Genomic DNA, 17,768 nt, shown 5'->3' on the forward strand with positions numbered 1-17,768 from the left:
AGGGCGATAGATAGAGTGAGGGCGATAGATAGAGTGAGGGCGATAGATAGAGTGAGGGCGATAGATAGAGTGAGGGCGATAGATAGAGTGAGGGCGATAGATAGAGTGAGGGCGATAGATAGAGTGAGGGCGATAGATAGAGTGAGGGCGATAGATAGAGTGAGGGCGATAGATAGAGTGAGGGCGATAGATAGACAGATAGAGTGAGGGCGATAGATAGACAGATAGAGTGAGGGCGATAGATAGACAGATAGAGTGAGGGCGATAGATAGACAGCTAGAGTGAGGGCGATAGATAGACAGCTAGAGTGAGGGCGATAGATAGACAGCTAGAGTGAGGGCGATAGATAGACAGCTAGAGTGAGGGCGATGGATAGACAGCTAGAGTGAGGGCGATGGATAGACAGCTAGAGTGAGGGCGATGGATAGACAGCTAGAGTGAGGGCGATGGATAGACAGAGTGAGGGCGATGGATAGACAGAGTGAGGGCGATGGATAGACAGAGTGAGGGCGATGGATAGACAGAGTGAGGGCGATGGATAGACAGAGTGAGGGCGATGGATAGACAGAGTGAGGGCGATGGATAGACAGAGTGAGGGCGATGGATAGACAGAGTGAGGGCGATGGATAGACAGAGTGAGGGCGATGGATAGACCGAGTGAGGGCGATGGATAGACCGAGTGAGGGCGATGGATAGACCGAGTGAGGGCGATGGATAGACCGAGTGAGGGCGATGGATAGATAGAGTGAGGGCGATGGATAGATAGAGTGAGGGCGATGGATAGATAGAGTGAGGGCGATGGATAGATAGAGTGAGGGCGATGGATAGATAGAGTGAGGGCGATAGATAAAGTGAGGGCGATAGATAGAGTGAGGAAGATAGATAGACAGCTAGAGTGAGGGCGATAGATAGACAGCTAGAGTGAGGGCGATAGATAGACAGCTAGAGTGAGGGCGATAGATAGATAGATAGAGTGAGGGCGATAGATAGATAGATAGAGTGAGGGCGATAGATAGAGTGAGGGTGATACATAGATAGATAGATAGAGTGAGGGCGATAGAGTGAGGGCGATAGATAGAGTGAGGGCGATAGATAGACAGCTAGAGTGAGGGCGATAGATAGACAGCTAGAGTGAGGGCGATAGATAGACAGCTAGAGTGAGGGCGATAGATAGACAGCTAGAGTGAGGGCGATAGATAGACAGATAGAGTGAGGGCGATAGATAGAGTGAGGGCGATAGATAGAGTGAGGGCGATAGATAGAGTGAGGGCGATAGATAGAGTGAGGGTGATAGATAGATAGATAGATAGAGTGAGGGCGATAGATAGATAGACAGCTAGAGTGAGGGCGATAGATAGATAGACAGCTAGAGTGAGGGCGATAGATAGATAGACAGCTAGAGTGAGGGCGATAGAGTGAGGGCGATAGAGTGAGGGCGATAGAGTGAGGGCGATAGATAGAGTGAGGGCGATAGATAGAGTGAGGGCGATAGATAGAGTGAGGGCGATAGATAGAGTGAGGGCGATAGATAGAGTGAGGGCGATAGATAGAGTGAGGGCGATAGATAGATAGATAGACAGATAGATAGAGTGAGGACGATAGATAGAGTGAGGGCGATAGATAGAGTGAGGGCGATAGATAGAGTGAGGGCGATAGATAGAGTGAGGGCGATAGATAGACAGCTAGAGTGAGGGCGATAGACAGCTAGAGTGAGGGCGATAGATAGACAGCTAGAGTGAGGGCGATAGATAGATAGACAGCTAGAGTGAGGGCGATAGAGTGAGGGCGATAGAGTGAGGGCGATAGAGTGAGGGCGATAGATAGAGTGAGGGCGATAGATGGAGTGAGGGCGATAGATGGAGTGAGGGCGATAGATGGAGTGAGGGCGATAGATGGAGTGAGGGCGATAGATGGAGTGAGGGCGATAGATGGAGTGAGGGCGATAGATGGAGTGAGGGCGATAGATGGAGTGAGGGCGATAGATGGAGTGAGGGCGATAGATGGAGTGAGGGCGATAGATAGAGTGAGGGCGATAGATAGAGTGAGGGCGATAGATAGAGTGAGGGCGATAGATAGAGTGAGGGCGATAGATAGAGTGAGGGTGATACATAGATAGATAGATAGAGTGAGGGCGATAGATAGATAGACAGCTAGAGTGAGGGAGATAGAGTGAGGGCGATAGATAGAGTGAGGGTGATACATAGATAGAGTGAGGGCGATACATAGAGTGAGGGCGATACATAGATAGATGGACAGATAGATAGAGTGAGGGCGATAGATAGATAGATAGACAGATAGAGAGAGTGAGGGCGATAGATAGACAGATAGATAGATAGAGTGAGGGCGATAGATAGATAGATAGATAGATAGATAGATAGAGTGAGGGCGATAGATAGAGTGAGGGCGATAGATAGACAGCTAGAGTGAGGGCGATAGATAGACAGCTAGAGTGAGGGCGATAGATAGACAGCTAGAGTGAGGGCGATAGATAGAGTGAGGGCGATAGATAGAGTGAGGGCGATAGATAGAGTGAGGGCGATAGATAGAGTGAGGGCGATAGATAGATAGACAGATAGATAGAGTGAGGGCGATAGATAGATAGACAGACAGATAGAGTGAGGGCGATAGATAGATAGACAGCTAGAGTGAGGGCGATAGATAGACAGCTAGAGTGAGGGAGATAGAGTGAGGGCGATAGAGTGAGGGCGATAGAGTGAGGGCGATAGATAGAGTGAGGGCGATAGATAGAGTGAGGGCGATAGATAGAGTGAGGGCGATAGAGTGAGGGCGATAGATAGAGTGAGGGCGATAGATAGAGTGAGGGTGATACATAGATAGATAGATAGAGTGAGGGCGATAGATAGATAGACAGCTAGAGTGAGGGAGATAGAGTGAGGGCGATAGATAGAGTGAGGGCGATAGATAGACAGCTAGAGTGAGGGCGATAGATAGACAGCTAGAGTGAGGGCGATAGATAGACAGCTAGAGTGAGGGCGATAGATAGACAGCTAGAGTGAGGGCGATAGATAGAGTGAGGGCGATAGATAGACAGCTAGAGTGAGGGCGATAGATAGACAGCTAGAGTGAGGGCAATAGATAGACAGCTAGAGTGAGGGCGATAGATAGAGTGAGGGCGATAGATAGAGTGAGGGCGATAGATAGAGTGAGGGCAATAGTTAGATAGATAGACAGATAGATAGAGTTAGGGCGATACATAGATAGACAGATAGATAGAGTGAGGGCGATACATAGATAGATAGACAGATAGAGTGAGGGCGATAGATAGATAGACAGCTAGAGTGAGGGCGATAGATAGACAGCTAGAGTGAGGGAGATAGAGTGAGGGAGATAGAGTGAGGGCGATAGAGTGAGGGCGATAGATAGAGTGAGGGCGATAGATAGAGTGAGGGCGATAGATAGAGTGAGGGCGATAGATAGAGTGAGGGCGATAGATAGAGTGAGGGCGATAGATAGAGTGAGGGCGATAGATAGAGTGAGGGTGATACATAGATAGATAGATAGAGTGAGGGCGATGCATAGATAGATAGACAGATAGATAGATAGAGGGCGATGCATAGATAGATAGACAGATAGATAGATAGAGTGAGGGCGATGCATAGATAGATAGATAGATAGATAGATAGATAGATAGAGTGAGGGCGATGCATAGATAGATAGACAGATAGAGTGAGGGCGATAGATAGACAGCTAGAGTGAGGGAGATAGAGTGAGGGCGATAGATATGTTATGTTATGTTAGTTTATTTTGTATAGCGCGCGGATGCCGCAGCCAAGTGGCGTCCCGGCGCTTTGGAGCATTGAGTAACACAACACAACACATCAGAGAAGGTAAGAAAAACAGGATCTAAACTGTAGAGAAGAGGAAGGTCTTTAATGCCTTCCTAAAAGGAAGCAAGTCAGGGATTGAACGGAGAGGAGCCTGCAGAGAGTTCCAGAGGGCAGCCGCCAGCACTGAGAAAGAGCGTCCACCCATTCTAGCTTTTTTAAAACTCGGCACAATGACAAGATTTAATCCAGCAGAGCGGAGGGTTCTAGCAGGGACATAGTGCAGAATAGTCAGTGAAAGAATAGGAGGGGAGGCTAATTTAAGAATTTTAAAAGTTAAGCAGAGAGCTTTAAACTTAATTCTTTGCTCTATCGGTAGCCAATGGAGATCCTGGATGGTTCGACGAGCCGAGACAAACTTCGGGAGGCCGACAAGCATCCTGGCCGCCGCATTTTGGACCCTCTGAAGGCGAGATAGTTCGGCCTGATGTAGACCCAAAATAGATAGAGTGAGGGTGATAGATAGAGTGAGGGTGATACATAGATAGAGTGAGGGCGATACATAGATAGAGTGAGGGCGATACATAGATAGAGTGAGGGCGATAGATAGATAGACAGATATAGATAGAGTGAGGGCGATAGATAGAGTGAGGGCGATAGATAGAGTGAGGGCGATAGATAGAGTGAGGGCGATAGATAGAGTGAGGGCGATAGATAGACAGCTAGAGTGAGGGCGATAGACAGCTAGAGTGAGGGCGATAGATAGACAGCTAGAGTGAGGGCGATAGATAGACAGCTAGAGTGAGGGCGATAGATAGATAGACAGCTAGAGTGAGGGCGATAGATAGATAGACAGCTAGAGTGAGGGCGATAGATAGATAGACAGCTAGAGTGAGGGCGATAGATAGATAGACAGCTAGAGTGAGGGCGATAGATAGATAGACAGCTAGAGTGAGGGAGATAGAGTGAGGGCGTTAGATAGAGTGAGGGCGTTAGATAGAGTGAGGGCGTTAGATAGAGTGAGGGCGTTAGATAGAGTGAGGGCGATAGATAGAGTGAGGGCGATAGATAGAGTGAGGGCGATAGATAGAGTGAGGGCGATAGAGTGAGGGCGATAGATAGAGTGAGGGCGATAGATAGAGTGAGGGTGATACATAGATAGATAGATAGAGTGAGGGCGATAGATAGATAGACAGCTAGAGTGAGGGAGATAGAGTGAGGGCGATAGATAGAGTGAGGGTGATACATAGAGTGAGGGCGATACATAGATAGATAGACAGATAGATAGAGTGAGGGCGATAGATAGATAGATAGACAGATAGATAGAGAGAGTGAGGGCGATAGATAGACAGATAGATAGATAGAGTGAGGGCGATAGATAGATAGATAGATAGATAGATAGATAGATAGATAGATAGATAGATAGATAGATAGATAGATAGATAGAGTGAGGGCGATAGATAGACAGCTAGAGTGAGGGCGATAGATAGACAGCTAGAGTGAGGGCGATAGACAGCTAGAGTGAGGGCGATAGATAGAGTGAGGGCGATAGATAGAGTGAGGGCGATAGATAGAGTGAGGGCGATAGATAGAGTGAGGGCGATAGATAGATAGATAGACAGATAGATAGAGTGAGGGCGATAGATAGATAGACAGATAGAGTGAGGGCGATAGATAGATAGACAGCTAGAGTGAGGGCGATAGATAGACAGCTAGAGTGAGGGAGATAGAGTGAGGGCGATAGAGTGAGGGCGATAGATAGAGTGAGGGCGATAGATAGAGTGAGGGCGATAGATAGAGTGAGGGCGATAGATAGAGTGAGGGCGATAGATAGAGTGAGGGCGATAGATAGAGTGAGGGTGATACATAGATAGATAGATAGAGTGAGGGCAATAGATAGATAGACAGCTAGAGTGAGGGAGATAGAGTGAGGGCGATAGATAGAGTGAGGGCGATAGATAGACAGCTAGAGTGAGGGCGATAGATAGACAGCTAGAGTGAGGGCGATAGATAGACAGCTAGAGTGAGGGCGATAGATAGACAGCTAGAGTGAGGGCGATAGATAGAGTGAGGGCGATAGATAGAGTGAGGGCGATAGATAGATAGATAGATAGATAGATAGATAGATAGATAGATAGATAGATAGATAGAGTGAGGGCGATAGATAGAGTGAGGGCGATAGATAGACAGCTAGAGTGAGGGCGATAGATAGACAGCTAGAGTGAGGGCGATAGATAGACAGCTAGAGTGAGGGCGATAGATAGAGTGAGGGCGATAGATAGAGTGAGGGCGATAGATAGAGTGAGGGCGATAGATAGAGTGAGGGCGATAGATAGAGTGAGGGCGATAGATAGATAGATAGACAGATAGATAGAGTGAGGGCGATAGATAGATAGATAGACAGATAGATAGAGTGAGGGCGATAGATAGATAGATAGACAGATAGATAGAGTGAGGGCGATGCATAGATAGACAGATAGATAGATAGAGGGCGATGCATAGATAGATAGACAGATAGATAGATAGAGTGAGGGCGATGCATAGATAGATAGATAGATAGAGTGAGGGCGATGCATAGATAGATAGACAGATAGAGTGAGGGCGATAGATAGACAGCTAGAGTGAGGGAGATAGAGTGAGGGCGATAGATATGTTATGTTATGTTAGTTTATTTTGTATAGCGCGCGGATGCCGCAGCCAAGTGGCGTCCCGGCGCTTTGGAGCATTGAGTAACACAACACAACACATCAGAGAAGGTAAGAAAAACAGGATCTAAACTGTAGAGAAGAGGAAGGTCTTTAATGCCTTCCTAAAAGGAAGCAAGTCAGGGATTGAACGGAGAGGAGCCTGCAGAGAGTTCCAGAGGGCAGCCGCCAGCACTGAGAAAGAGCGTCCACCCATTCTAGCTTTTTTAAAACTCGGCACAATGACAAGAATTAATCCAGCAGAGCGGAGGGTTCTAGCAGGGACATAGTGCAGAATAGTCAGTGAAAGAATAGGAGGGGAGGCTAATTTAAGAATTTTAAAAGTTAAGCAGAGAGCTTTAAACTTAATTCTTTGCTCTATCGGTAGCCAATGGAGATCCTGGATGGTTCGACGAGCCGAGACAAACTTCGGGAGGCCGACAAGCATCCTGGCCGCCGCATTTTGGACCCTCTGAAGGCGAGATAGTTCGGCCTGATTTAGACCCAAAATAGATAGAGTGAGGGTGATAGATAGAGTGAGGGTGATACATAGATAGAGTGAGGGCGATACATAGATAGAGTGAGGGCGATACATAGATAGAGTGAGGGCGATAGATAGATAGACAGATATAGATAGAGTGAGGGCGATAGATAGAGTGAGGGCGATAGACAGCTAGAGTGAGGGCGATAGATAGACAGCTAGAGTGAGGGCGATAGATAGACAGCTAGAGTGAGGGAGATAGAGTGAGGGCGATAGATAGAGTGAGGGCGATAGATAGAGTGAGGGCGATAGATAGAGTGAGGGCGATAGATAGAGTGAGGGCGATAGATAGAGTGAGGGCGATAGATAGAGTGAGGGCGATAGATAGAGTGAGGGTGATAGATAGAGTGAGGGCGATACATAGATAGATAGACAGATAGATAGAGTGAGGGCGATAGATAGATAGATAGACAGATAGATAGATAGAGTGAGGGCGATGCATAGATAGATAGACCGAGTGAGGGCGATAGATAGACAGATAGATAGATAGAGTGAGGGTGATAGATAGAGTGAGGGTGATAGATAGAGTGAGGGTGATAGATAGAGTGAGGGTGATAGATAGAGTGAGGGTGATAGATAGAGTGAGGGCGATAGATTGAGTGAGGGCGATAGATTGAGTGAGGGCGATAGATTGAGTGAGGGCGATAGATAGAGTGAGGGCGATGGATAGACAGAGTGTGGGCGATGGATAGACAGAGTGTGGGCGATGGATAGACAGAGTGAGGGCGATGGATAGACAGAGTGAGGGCGATGGATAGACAGAGTGAGGGCGATGGATAGACAGAGTGAGGGCGATGGATAGACAGAGTGAGGGCGATGGATAGACAGAGTGAGGGCGATGGATAGACAGAGTGAGGGCGATGGATAGACAGAGTGAGGGCGATGGATAGACAGAGTGAGGGCGATGGATAGACAGAGTGAGGGCGATGGATAGACAGAGTGAGGGCGATGGATAGACAGAGTGAGGGCGATGGATAGACAGAGTGAGGGCGATGGATAGACAGAGTAAGGGCGATGGATAGACAGAGTGAGGGCGATGGATAGACAGAGTGAGGGCGATGGATAGACAGAGTGAGGACGATGGATAGACAGAGTGAGGGCGATGGATAGACAGAGTGAGGGCGATGGATAGACAGAGTGAGGGCGATGGATAGACAGAGTGAGGGCGATGGATAGACAGAGTGAGGGCGATCGATAGACAGCTAGAGTGAGGGCGATAGACAGCTAGAGTGAGGGCGATAGACAGCTAGAGTGAGGGCGATAGACAGCTAGAGTGAGGGCGATAGACAGCTAGAGTGAGGGCGATAGATAGATAGACAGCTAGAGTGAGGGCGATAGATAGATAGACAGCTAGAGTGAGGGAGATAGAGTGAGGGCGATAGATAGAGTGAGGGTGATAGATAGAGTGAGGGTGATAGAGTGAGGATGATACATAGATAGATAGATAGAGTGAGGGCGATACATAGATAGATAGATAGAGTGAGGGCGATACATAGATAGATAGACAGATAGATAGAGTGAGGGCGATAGATAGATAGATAGACAGATAGATAGAGTGAGGGCGATAGATAGATAGATAGACAGATAGATAGAGTGAGGGCGATAGATAGATAGATAGACAGATAGATAGAGTGAGGGCGATAGATAGAGTGAGGGCGATAGATAGACAGCTAGAGTGAGGGCGATAGATAGACAGCTAGAGTGAGGGCGATAGATAGACAGAGTGAGGGCGATAGATAGACAGCTAGAGTGAGGGAGATAGAGTGAGGGTGATAGATAGAGTGAGGGTGATAGATAGAGTGAGGGTGATACATAGATAGATAGACAGATAGATAGAGTGAGGGCGATACATAGATAGATAGACAGATAGATAGAGTGAGGGCGATACATAGATAGATAGACAGATAGAGTGAGGGCGATACATAGATAGATAGACAGATAGATAGAGTGAGGGCGATACATAGATAGATAGACAGATAGATAGAGTGAGGGCGATACATAGATAGATAGACAGATAGATAGAGTGAGGGCGATACATAGATAGATAGACAGATAGATAGAGTGAGGGCGATAGATAGATAGACAGATAGATAGAGTGAGGGCGATAGATAGATAGATAGAGTGAGGGCGATAGATAGAGTGAGGGCGATAGATAGACAGCTAGAGTGAGGGCGATAGATAAATAGATAGACAGCTAGAGTGAGGGCGATAGATAGATAGACAGCTAGAGTGAGGGCGATAGATAGATAGACAGCTAGAGTGAGGGAGATAGAGTGAGGGCGATAGATAGAGTGAGGGCGATACATAGATAGATAGATAGAGTGAGGGCGATACATAGATAGATAGATAGATAGATAGATAGACAGATAGATAGAGTGAGGGCGATACATAGATAGATAGATAGACAGATAGATAGAGTGAGGGCGATACATAGATAGATAGACAGATAGATAGAGTGAGGGCGATACATAGATAGATAGATAGACAGATAGATAGATAGAGTGAGGGCGATAGATAGATAGATAGACAGAGTGAGGGCGATAGAGTGAGGGTGATAGATAGAGTGAGGGCGATAGATAGATGGTGGTGTAGAGAGAGACAGGTGTAGAGAGAGGGGTGTATAGAAAGGGGGGCGAGAGAGAGGGGGCGTAGAGAGAAGGGGCGTAGAGGGAGGGGCGTAGAGAGGGAGTTGTAGACAGAGAGGGGCGAGGGGGCTGTAGAGAGAGGGGGGTGTAGAGAGAGTTAAGGAGGGCCTTTATGTAAGATGACTTATTCATTGCACTTCCTTAATTAACTATGCTGGGCCTCAAGTCACAAGAGCCTGTTCCGAACTTTTAAAATAAAGTGTTATGGGAAAGAGAAAACACAGTAGCTCCAGTCTACGCCACCAACTAATCATTTCAAATGCATCATCTGACATGAAAAAACACGAAATGCTAGCTTTGAAACCTATGCATACATAGATTTTATAGCACAACCACCGGTGCTGTCAAAGCGCAGGGTCTTAGGAAAAGAGTCTCTTTGACAGTCCTAGTGCTTTCAGTGGGATGAAAAGTTCACGAGCCCACAGAGAGGGGGGTAGCGTTAGCCGTTTATAGCGCAGGCGGAAATGCAACGAGGTATCATGATCTGCGCACAAACTGTAGATACTGACCCAATGCATTTCGGGCTCTATTGTGGCCCTTCGTCAGGGGATACTTCTAGAAACGATAATGCTGGGAGCTCGGTATGCCCTGGTCGCTCCGTGTTTTCGGCCGACAACACGGAGAGACCACTGCATACCGAGCTCCCAGCATTATCGTTTCTAGAAGTATCCCCTGACAAAGGGCCACAATAGAGCCCGAAATGCATTGGGACACATAAGAATTACTATTTACTTGTATTGGATGCAGTAACTTGAGAATCATTTATTGTGAGAATCATAGCAAAAGCCATGAAACCAATGGATTGCTGAACACGTGATGAACTTTTGATGTACTAAAAGTCATTAAATAACAGTTAAGTGAATTAGACTATTGCAGTCATTTGTGCGGTGCCCGGAGGTGCCCTACCCCACCACAGGGTAGCTTCGTAATAGACTTTGGCCTTCCCAAATCTCACCTCTCCCCCCTCAAATCCGTCCTCCATTCAGCAGCTTGCTTCATTTCAGGGTCCAAACGAAGTGACCACATCACTCCTATCCTGTCTTCTCTCCGATGGCTTTCCATTGATTCTAGAGCTATCTACAAAACAGCGTGCATCACCCACAAAGCTTTACACTCTTCCTCCCCTCGCTATCTGGCGAATAAACTGAAATTGTCTGGAGGCTCAAGACCTTCTCAGAATACGAAAAGTTCCTTCTTGAACCCCCCTCCTTGAAAAGGAAAAAATTGTTGGCACAATCATTCTCAGGTAATGTGGTGAGACTCTGGAACTAGCCTCCTCCCTCGCCCCGTGCCATCACCTCCATTCAGATCTTTAAAGCATACCTCAAGTCTCTTTTATTCCAAAGACACTTTTAGAACTAATTCCCTCCTTCTCAGACCCCGCCAGGAAGTTCTTTAGTCACTGGAACTAGCCTCCTCCCTCGCCCCGTGCCATCACCTCCATTCAGATTTTTAAAGCGTACCTCAAATCTCTTTTATTCCAAAGACACTTTTAGAACAAATTCCCTCCTTCTCAGACCCCGCCAGGAAGTTCTTTAGTCATTGTATATTTGTCACATATATTTTTGTTTGTACATCCTGTGCTTGCTACTTTTGATATTGTGTTCCTTTTGCCTGCGTTGTTTTGATTTTATGGCCTGCTATTTTTCACCAGGAAGTTCTTTAGTCATTGTAAAATGTGTCATATTTATTTTTATTTTTGCTTCTACAGTCTAGTCTGTTCATGCTGTGCTTGAGATTGTGTGCCTTTTGCCTGTGTCGCTTCGATTCTATGGCATACTATTTTTGTTTGTTCCATTCCTGCAACAGTTCTCTCATGTAACGTAACTGGTTCTATTGTACAGTGCTCGGACACCTTCGGGTAAACTCCGCGCTTTATAAAAATGCTTTGAATAAAATAAACAAATGTAGGGCATCACTGCCCTTCGTGGTCATGTCCTGCTTTCCTCGTTGTTAAGTGGAGCGTTTTCACCAAGTTTTAGGCAACTTGATAAAGGGACAGATGGCGAGCGTCGCTGGAGGTGCACCAAGCTCTTTTTCCAACGCCACAAGTGCTCTAATTTAATTAAAACAAAATACAGGAGATTATCTGGCCCGGGGCGTGTGCACACGCCATCCCTGGTAGCCTGCCCTTTACAGGGTCAGAACTTCTACATTACAGGGTCTGCGTTTATACTTTGAAAACCCCAAAGCCTCTCTTTGTTTCGGGCATGTTAGCGAGCAAAGTGCTTCTCCCCCTCCCACCCAGCTCCACACAAAGGTGGAGCTGGCTCGCATTTCTGCTGCTGAGGCGGGGTGTGGAAAAGGATTACACGGCTGCCTCCCCCTCCGCCGTTTCTGAGATGGTTCAGCCCTGTTTTGCATACGTGTTTTTTTTCTGTGAGTAGGTCCATGTGTGGCTGCCGCGTACAGGAGAAGCCGCTCTGTCTGAGCGGGTGGATGTGTGCCTGGGTGAGAGGCGGTGCACGTTACCAGCCCACGACACCCTTTCCGGCAGCAACATGTACTGTGCCTACCCCGTGCCCGGGATGGGGACCAACTCGCTGATGTATTACTACAACGGGAAGACGGTAAGGCCCTTTCAGTCTCCCTCGCGATGCAGCGCTTTCTTTTGAACTTGAAAAATAAATGAAAGTTAGTGGTTGATGTTCCGTCTTCTTTTCGGTCTTGCAGCTGCGAGCAAGAAGTGGCCATGGACGGTCGGTGCTTGTGTTTACTATTACTGTAATCGGCTCCAAAGTTGTAAATAGAATATAGTGCTCGATTTCATGTTCGACATCTAAATAACGGGCGCGTAGAGTCGAAAACTGGGCGTCTTGGTCCTGCGCGCAGAGGGCATGTCGCCGTTTTCTGGTGAGCCGAGAAGATGGAAGTGTGTGCCCGGTCTAAAAATAAGGCGCCGGGGTTTCTGGGAACACTTAGAGCGCAGGCGGTCCGTGAGGCCGGTGTTTCCTGTTTGGATGTCCAGGGACCGGCTCGCCTGTTGTTCCATCTGCTTCCACTCGCAGCAGTTTATTGACTGGAGGGGCTGGCACCGCCTGCTTCACACACTGGGCGCAGCGCGTGCTGTGGGGAACTCCGTGGGGCCGCGGAGCCCCGCGCCTGGGCACGGCGTCTACACGTCAGAATACTTACTGGACTTGTGGTCCGAGAGGCCTCTCTTCCGGCCCGGCCTGGACCTGCGAGAGATGCTATTGTATTTGAACGCGGTACCCTGCCATCCAGCGTCCAGTGTTGCATTGAATGGGCTGTCTCGTCGACAATTGCCGCCCACTCCCATTGAAGAATGAACTGCACACACCTTTCACGATTGGACAGTTCACAGAAGTGGACAGTACCAAACAGATGCCCTGTCTGACTGCGCGGGTTGGCTTGCTAAGAATATGCAACCTGTTCGCAAGTATGCAAAATAACCGACAAAAAGTTGAGACTGTGCATACTTGGAGCTGGGTTTAGTATCAAACACTTGTAGTGGTTTGCTTTAAGCCAAATGTAGGGGCAGGCCAGTCACGTGGCTGTTTTTTGTTGCTGTTATGTTGCACTCAAACTCCAAATTGTTATCAAGCAGATGTTGAATTGATTGTATCTCTGGGGTTAAACACCTTTTGTACGAAGTGCTAAAAAATAAACGAAGTGCTCGAAAGCGATTTAGGAATGTTTGTATGATGTTTGCTTCCAGTGACTTTGGAAACTTTGTTTGCCCAGATTGCCACGCGGGGGTTGCAGCGGCAGCCGGGTGATCATGGGCCTTTGTAGTGTGGATTCCTTTTGTGCAGAGTTGTTGTACACACACCGTGACCAGGCCTGAGGAAGCGTCCGCCTCACATCTCCGTCACCACAAGGACCGTGCGTCTCCAGCCCCTGTTTATTTGTTGCTTAGGAGAAGGTGCGACTTGCAAGCCTTAGTCCAGAACTAAACCTAAAACCCAGCTAGTTTCAATGTTTTATTAAACATAATATAGCCCAGTTGGATATTAATTGATCGATCCCTCCAATAAAGCCGTGGAATGTAAATTGGCTGTGGTTCTTTTAAAGCCCAGATTGCTCGGTTACAACATGTGCCTTTGTTCTGCAGCAGGGGGGGACGCTTTGATCTTATTAAGTATTTCCAGGCCCGCCATAGATGGAGGGGGCGGGGCTCGCAGCTAGGTCTGGCCCGCGAGCGCAGAGCGCGCCCCTGCTGTAGGTCAGAGGTCGCGCTATGAGCCCGCACTTGTAAACAGTTGATGGATTGCACCAGCAGAAACCCTTCCATCACCCGGGCTGGAGGATGGTCCGCTTGCTGACTGCCATTAAAGGCTGGAAGAAACCGCTCACCAGACATATAACTGAATGTTCGACTTTAATAACTATTTTTTGCAATGTTTTATTGTGTTTTAAAAGAGGTTTTGGCAGTTGACACCCCCGCTCTTATTATTTCTGTTGAAAGTGGGATATTTATTTTTTCCCCTCAGAAGAGGCTGATTCATTACTTTTGGTTTTAACATGCCGAGGTTAAACATGGGGTTGGGGCTTGGCAGCGACCAAATGTGAATGAAACGTCAATGGCAGGCGAATAAACTGGAGAGGAGTGGAGAGGCCCTGGTCACTCCTTAATGGGACGGGGTGGCATCAGGCCCGATTGCGTTAAATGTCAGTTTTTTTTAGCCCGCGAGGTCTATCAGGCCCGAGGGGTCGCCTCTTGAAAGGACTCTTTCGGGCCCCTCTGAAGGCCCTTGGGCGCAGGCTTCGAGGCGCGGACCCAGGTCCTCTGCTTTCACGCTTTACGCCGCTTGCTGTCAGCCCCGCCGAGCCGCAGATGTACAAGCAGAGCGTCCAGGTCCGCCAGGGCGGCGTGGGTGCGCACAGGACACGGATTGTAGCTGTGGAGTCTCCGGCATTATGGGACCGTCCTTTATGGCTTTTATCGATATCTAGCACTTCATTTGTTTGCTCCCTACGTGGGAATGTTGTGCGCAGTTTGGTAAATTAAAGCAATCATTTCTGAACACGGAATCCTCTTTCTGAAAATAACTACGGCTCGGCTCTAATAGTGAAAGCCGAGCGTGCCCTCTGGAGCTGGGGGGCTGTGCCCCATTACCAGTGGCTGCTGGTGAGTGTCGGCTCGTGCTGTAATTGTTGTGCTGGGACAGGCAGCCGCAGGGCAGAGCGGGCAGCGTGTGTTTGAAGTGGGAGGCGGCGTGCTACCACATGTCGAGCCGAGGACTTCCAACCTCTAGACAGGAACCCAAACTACCAGGGCCCAAAAGCAATTCGAGCTCCGCTCCGTTCCTCTTGCGAGGAACACTGAATCGTAAGTTACGCTATATATACACACACACACACACAGTTAATTTATTTTACATTCTTTAAAATATTTTCTCACACTTATGTCCAACAGTTTGTCTTAAGCTCTTTCCGCTAACCTTTCTAAACACACCTCAGATAAGGGGCATGTATTGTTTAGAGACTTGTTTATTACGGTGTTGCTTAGCTGGGCGAGAAGGTGTTTGAGCTCAGGCAGCGGCCAAGAGACGGCCGTCCAGGGTATCGACTTTGTGTCATTTCGTAATTCGATTCGTCGTAATTGAAGTGCCAGTGCCCTGTTAGTCAGTGGGACACTCAGAAGTGACGTACATCGGGTTTACGTGGGAGGGAAGGGCAACGACACCACTGCTCCGCTCATGTTAAGAATATTAGCAAGAAAAGACATACTAGTAGCCTGTTTTCCAAGACTCCGTGTCGGCACCCTTTGGCCTAGACACGGATGACTCTGTGGTTTGCAGTAAGACCTGCTCCACATTGCGGGGGTTACTGAAGGCCGGTGCAGGGGTTGTGTGCGCCGTCTTTCATGCGATACATTTATGAGACCGGGAGCATCAATGTCTATTTTCAGATGAACCAAGCGCCAGGTCTCATTGCGTGTAGGTATGAGTGGAGTCCACTATGTTTACCGTACTTGAAGTTTTGTTGTATATTTTGGTAGACTTCAGTGGCCTCGATAGGCCGGCGCTTCAGACGTTCCGTGGGCCCTGGAAGGAAGCCCCATCATACCGAGGGCGTTCTATGGAGAACAGCTTGTAGCCATCGGGGCCACCACGGATGCGTGTTAGCAGCTGGAAAGGCCGAGAGCGAATGGAATCTGCCAATTGGAGGATGCGTGGGAACAAAACAGGGTGCTGGAGAGATTAACATTCTAAAAGACCCATTTCCAAGGTCGCGGGGGGTGGGGAGGCACAGGAAGAGGAAGGCTTAGCCACACTTTGGGGAGGCCAAATCCTTCACACACTCCTTTGCCAAAACCGGGGGTGCGCAAACGCGAAGAAACGTTTTTGTTTACAATGCATGCTGCTTGCTCCGTGTGCTCCTGGGCGTTGAATGCTACACACGTGTATCGTGTCAGCGTTTTGTAGATCGCTGTGCTGCGCCGCACCGGCCCGGGGACAGAGCATGGCCCTCTACCTCCAAGAAGCCTTCCGGTTCCGCTCGGCCCTGCTGGCGGCCCTCCGTTCGTCTCCTTGTGGTGTGTTATCCAGCCTTCTGACTTGCAGGGTTCCTTCTAACTAACCTGTTGTACGTCGCACAAGAGCAGCCACTGCATGAGATGGGAGCCCCTCACCCACAGACCCCCCAGCATTAGCTCTCTCTTGTTAGTCTGTTTGACTGATCTTTATTAGAGGTGTAAATCAGTTATTTTTTGTCCATGGCTGTACTAAGCCGCTTTTTAGCAGAAAATAGGTTACCTTACTTTATTCTTCAGTACTTATTTTGCACTGGTGGTCTTTCTTCTGCATATTATAACGTCTCTGCAACGGATGAAACTCGCACAGTTTCCTTTTCCACTGCATTGACAATAGCGAGCAGACTGAGGGTTCTGGTATGCTTGTGTTGTTTTTGTCTTCTGCCCATTTGGTTTTAAAACCTGGTCTGTGTTTGGGTTGTGAGTCAGTGTTCCATTTCGCAGTGACCGTCTGCTTGTTGGGACTGTAGCAAGTGATAGCTCGTGGAACTGCTGTGCGCTGCTAATGTGTGCTGTAAAGTTCTACATTTTGCTTTTCTAGGGCGCTGTAAGGTGCACACTATGAGCTCCCTCTTACCACCCGTGCATCTTCACCACCAAGTAAATATGCCGTCAACCCTCTTTGGATATCAAGCTTAAATACAGACAGACGTGGACCCCTGGCTTTGTTTCAAGTAAATCAGATCAGTGAATGTCTCCTTCTCATGAGCAGTTCATAACTTGCACGTATGGGACCAGTAATGGAAACGGGGATGTGCGTGATGTATGGAAGCCATTTGCATCTACCACCTCCACTTGTTGAGTCTTTCAGTTTACATGCATAGACCGTGCAACCCACTGTATGTAGTTCCACTACATGTTGATGGCACAGTGAGCTCAGCAGAGCAGACAGTAGATGCATTATAGATGAGTCTAAGATTTGTTGTTGATCTCTCCAGGAGTAGGCCACTGGCTGGCAGAAGATGGAGGAAGAGCAGGTATCTTGGGTAAGGTGGCAGTCGTTTCTCAATATCACCTTAGGCATCAGTATGTTGACCCCAGAATGCATAGCTCAGCCAGTGCATTGAGATGGGGTCCCTATTACCAGGATGTGCATCATTTTTCGATGTTTATGGTCAAGCATGTAGATTTCCAAAGACGTACGACAACTGCTACTTTTGAAAGGTGTAACCAGTCAGTCTCTCGAGCTCTCTTTGGGAATCATTTATTTCTTTTTCTTGTGGGAAGACATTCTTAAAAGTGGAGAGTCAACTAAACTCTGAATATTAGCAGATTCCTTTAAGTGTTCTGTAAACAAGTACTTCTAACACCCTTTGTAAATTAATACCACTCTGCTCATTACTAGCATGAGCAAAAATTCTGTAGTCCACCATAGTATGGAAGGCAGTATTATTTTTGACACTTGGGCGCCCTGTAGAAAAGGTTGGTGTTATTTTTATTAGTTCATGGTGTAGTGCAAGGTTCAAAAATCTCCCATCAGCATTTTAAAACCATTGTATATAATAGTTTGTGTAGATAGAATTCAGAGTGTCAAGTTCACGTCAAAGACAGATGTGGTGCGTGTTCGATGAGCAGGTATAGAAAAGCCTGTGCAGGCTTCATGCAGTTTGGTGA

At 47.7% G+C, this 17,768-nt stretch overlaps 1 protein-coding gene across 13 annotated transcripts in view; it reads left to right on the forward strand.

The window, feature by feature from the left end:
* The window catches only part of TCF12 (transcription factor 12), an 864,399-nt gene that overhangs the window by 737,460 nt on the left and 109,171 nt on the right, over window positions 1–17,768 (forward strand). Inside the window, exon 1 of one of the 13 annotated variants that reach the window (XM_086958371.1) lies at window positions 12,011–12,225. The exons of 11 other annotated variants lie outside the window; for them this stretch is intronic. In XM_086958371.1, the coding sequence (XP_086814497.1) occupies window positions 12,157–12,225 (69 nt within the window). In that variant the 5' untranslated portion in view covers window positions 12,011–12,156. Of the gene's footprint in view, window positions 1–12,010; window positions 12,226–17,768 lie in introns of those variants that run through there. One more of the 13 variants, XM_086958372.1, reaches the window with a different exon arrangement.

This window comes from Lissotriton vulgaris, chromosome 2_1, assembly GCF_964263255.1.
Source record: "Lissotriton vulgaris chromosome 2_1, aLisVul1.2, whole genome shotgun sequence".
Classification (NCBI taxonomy): Eukaryota; Metazoa; Chordata; class Amphibia; order Caudata; family Salamandridae; genus Lissotriton; species Lissotriton vulgaris.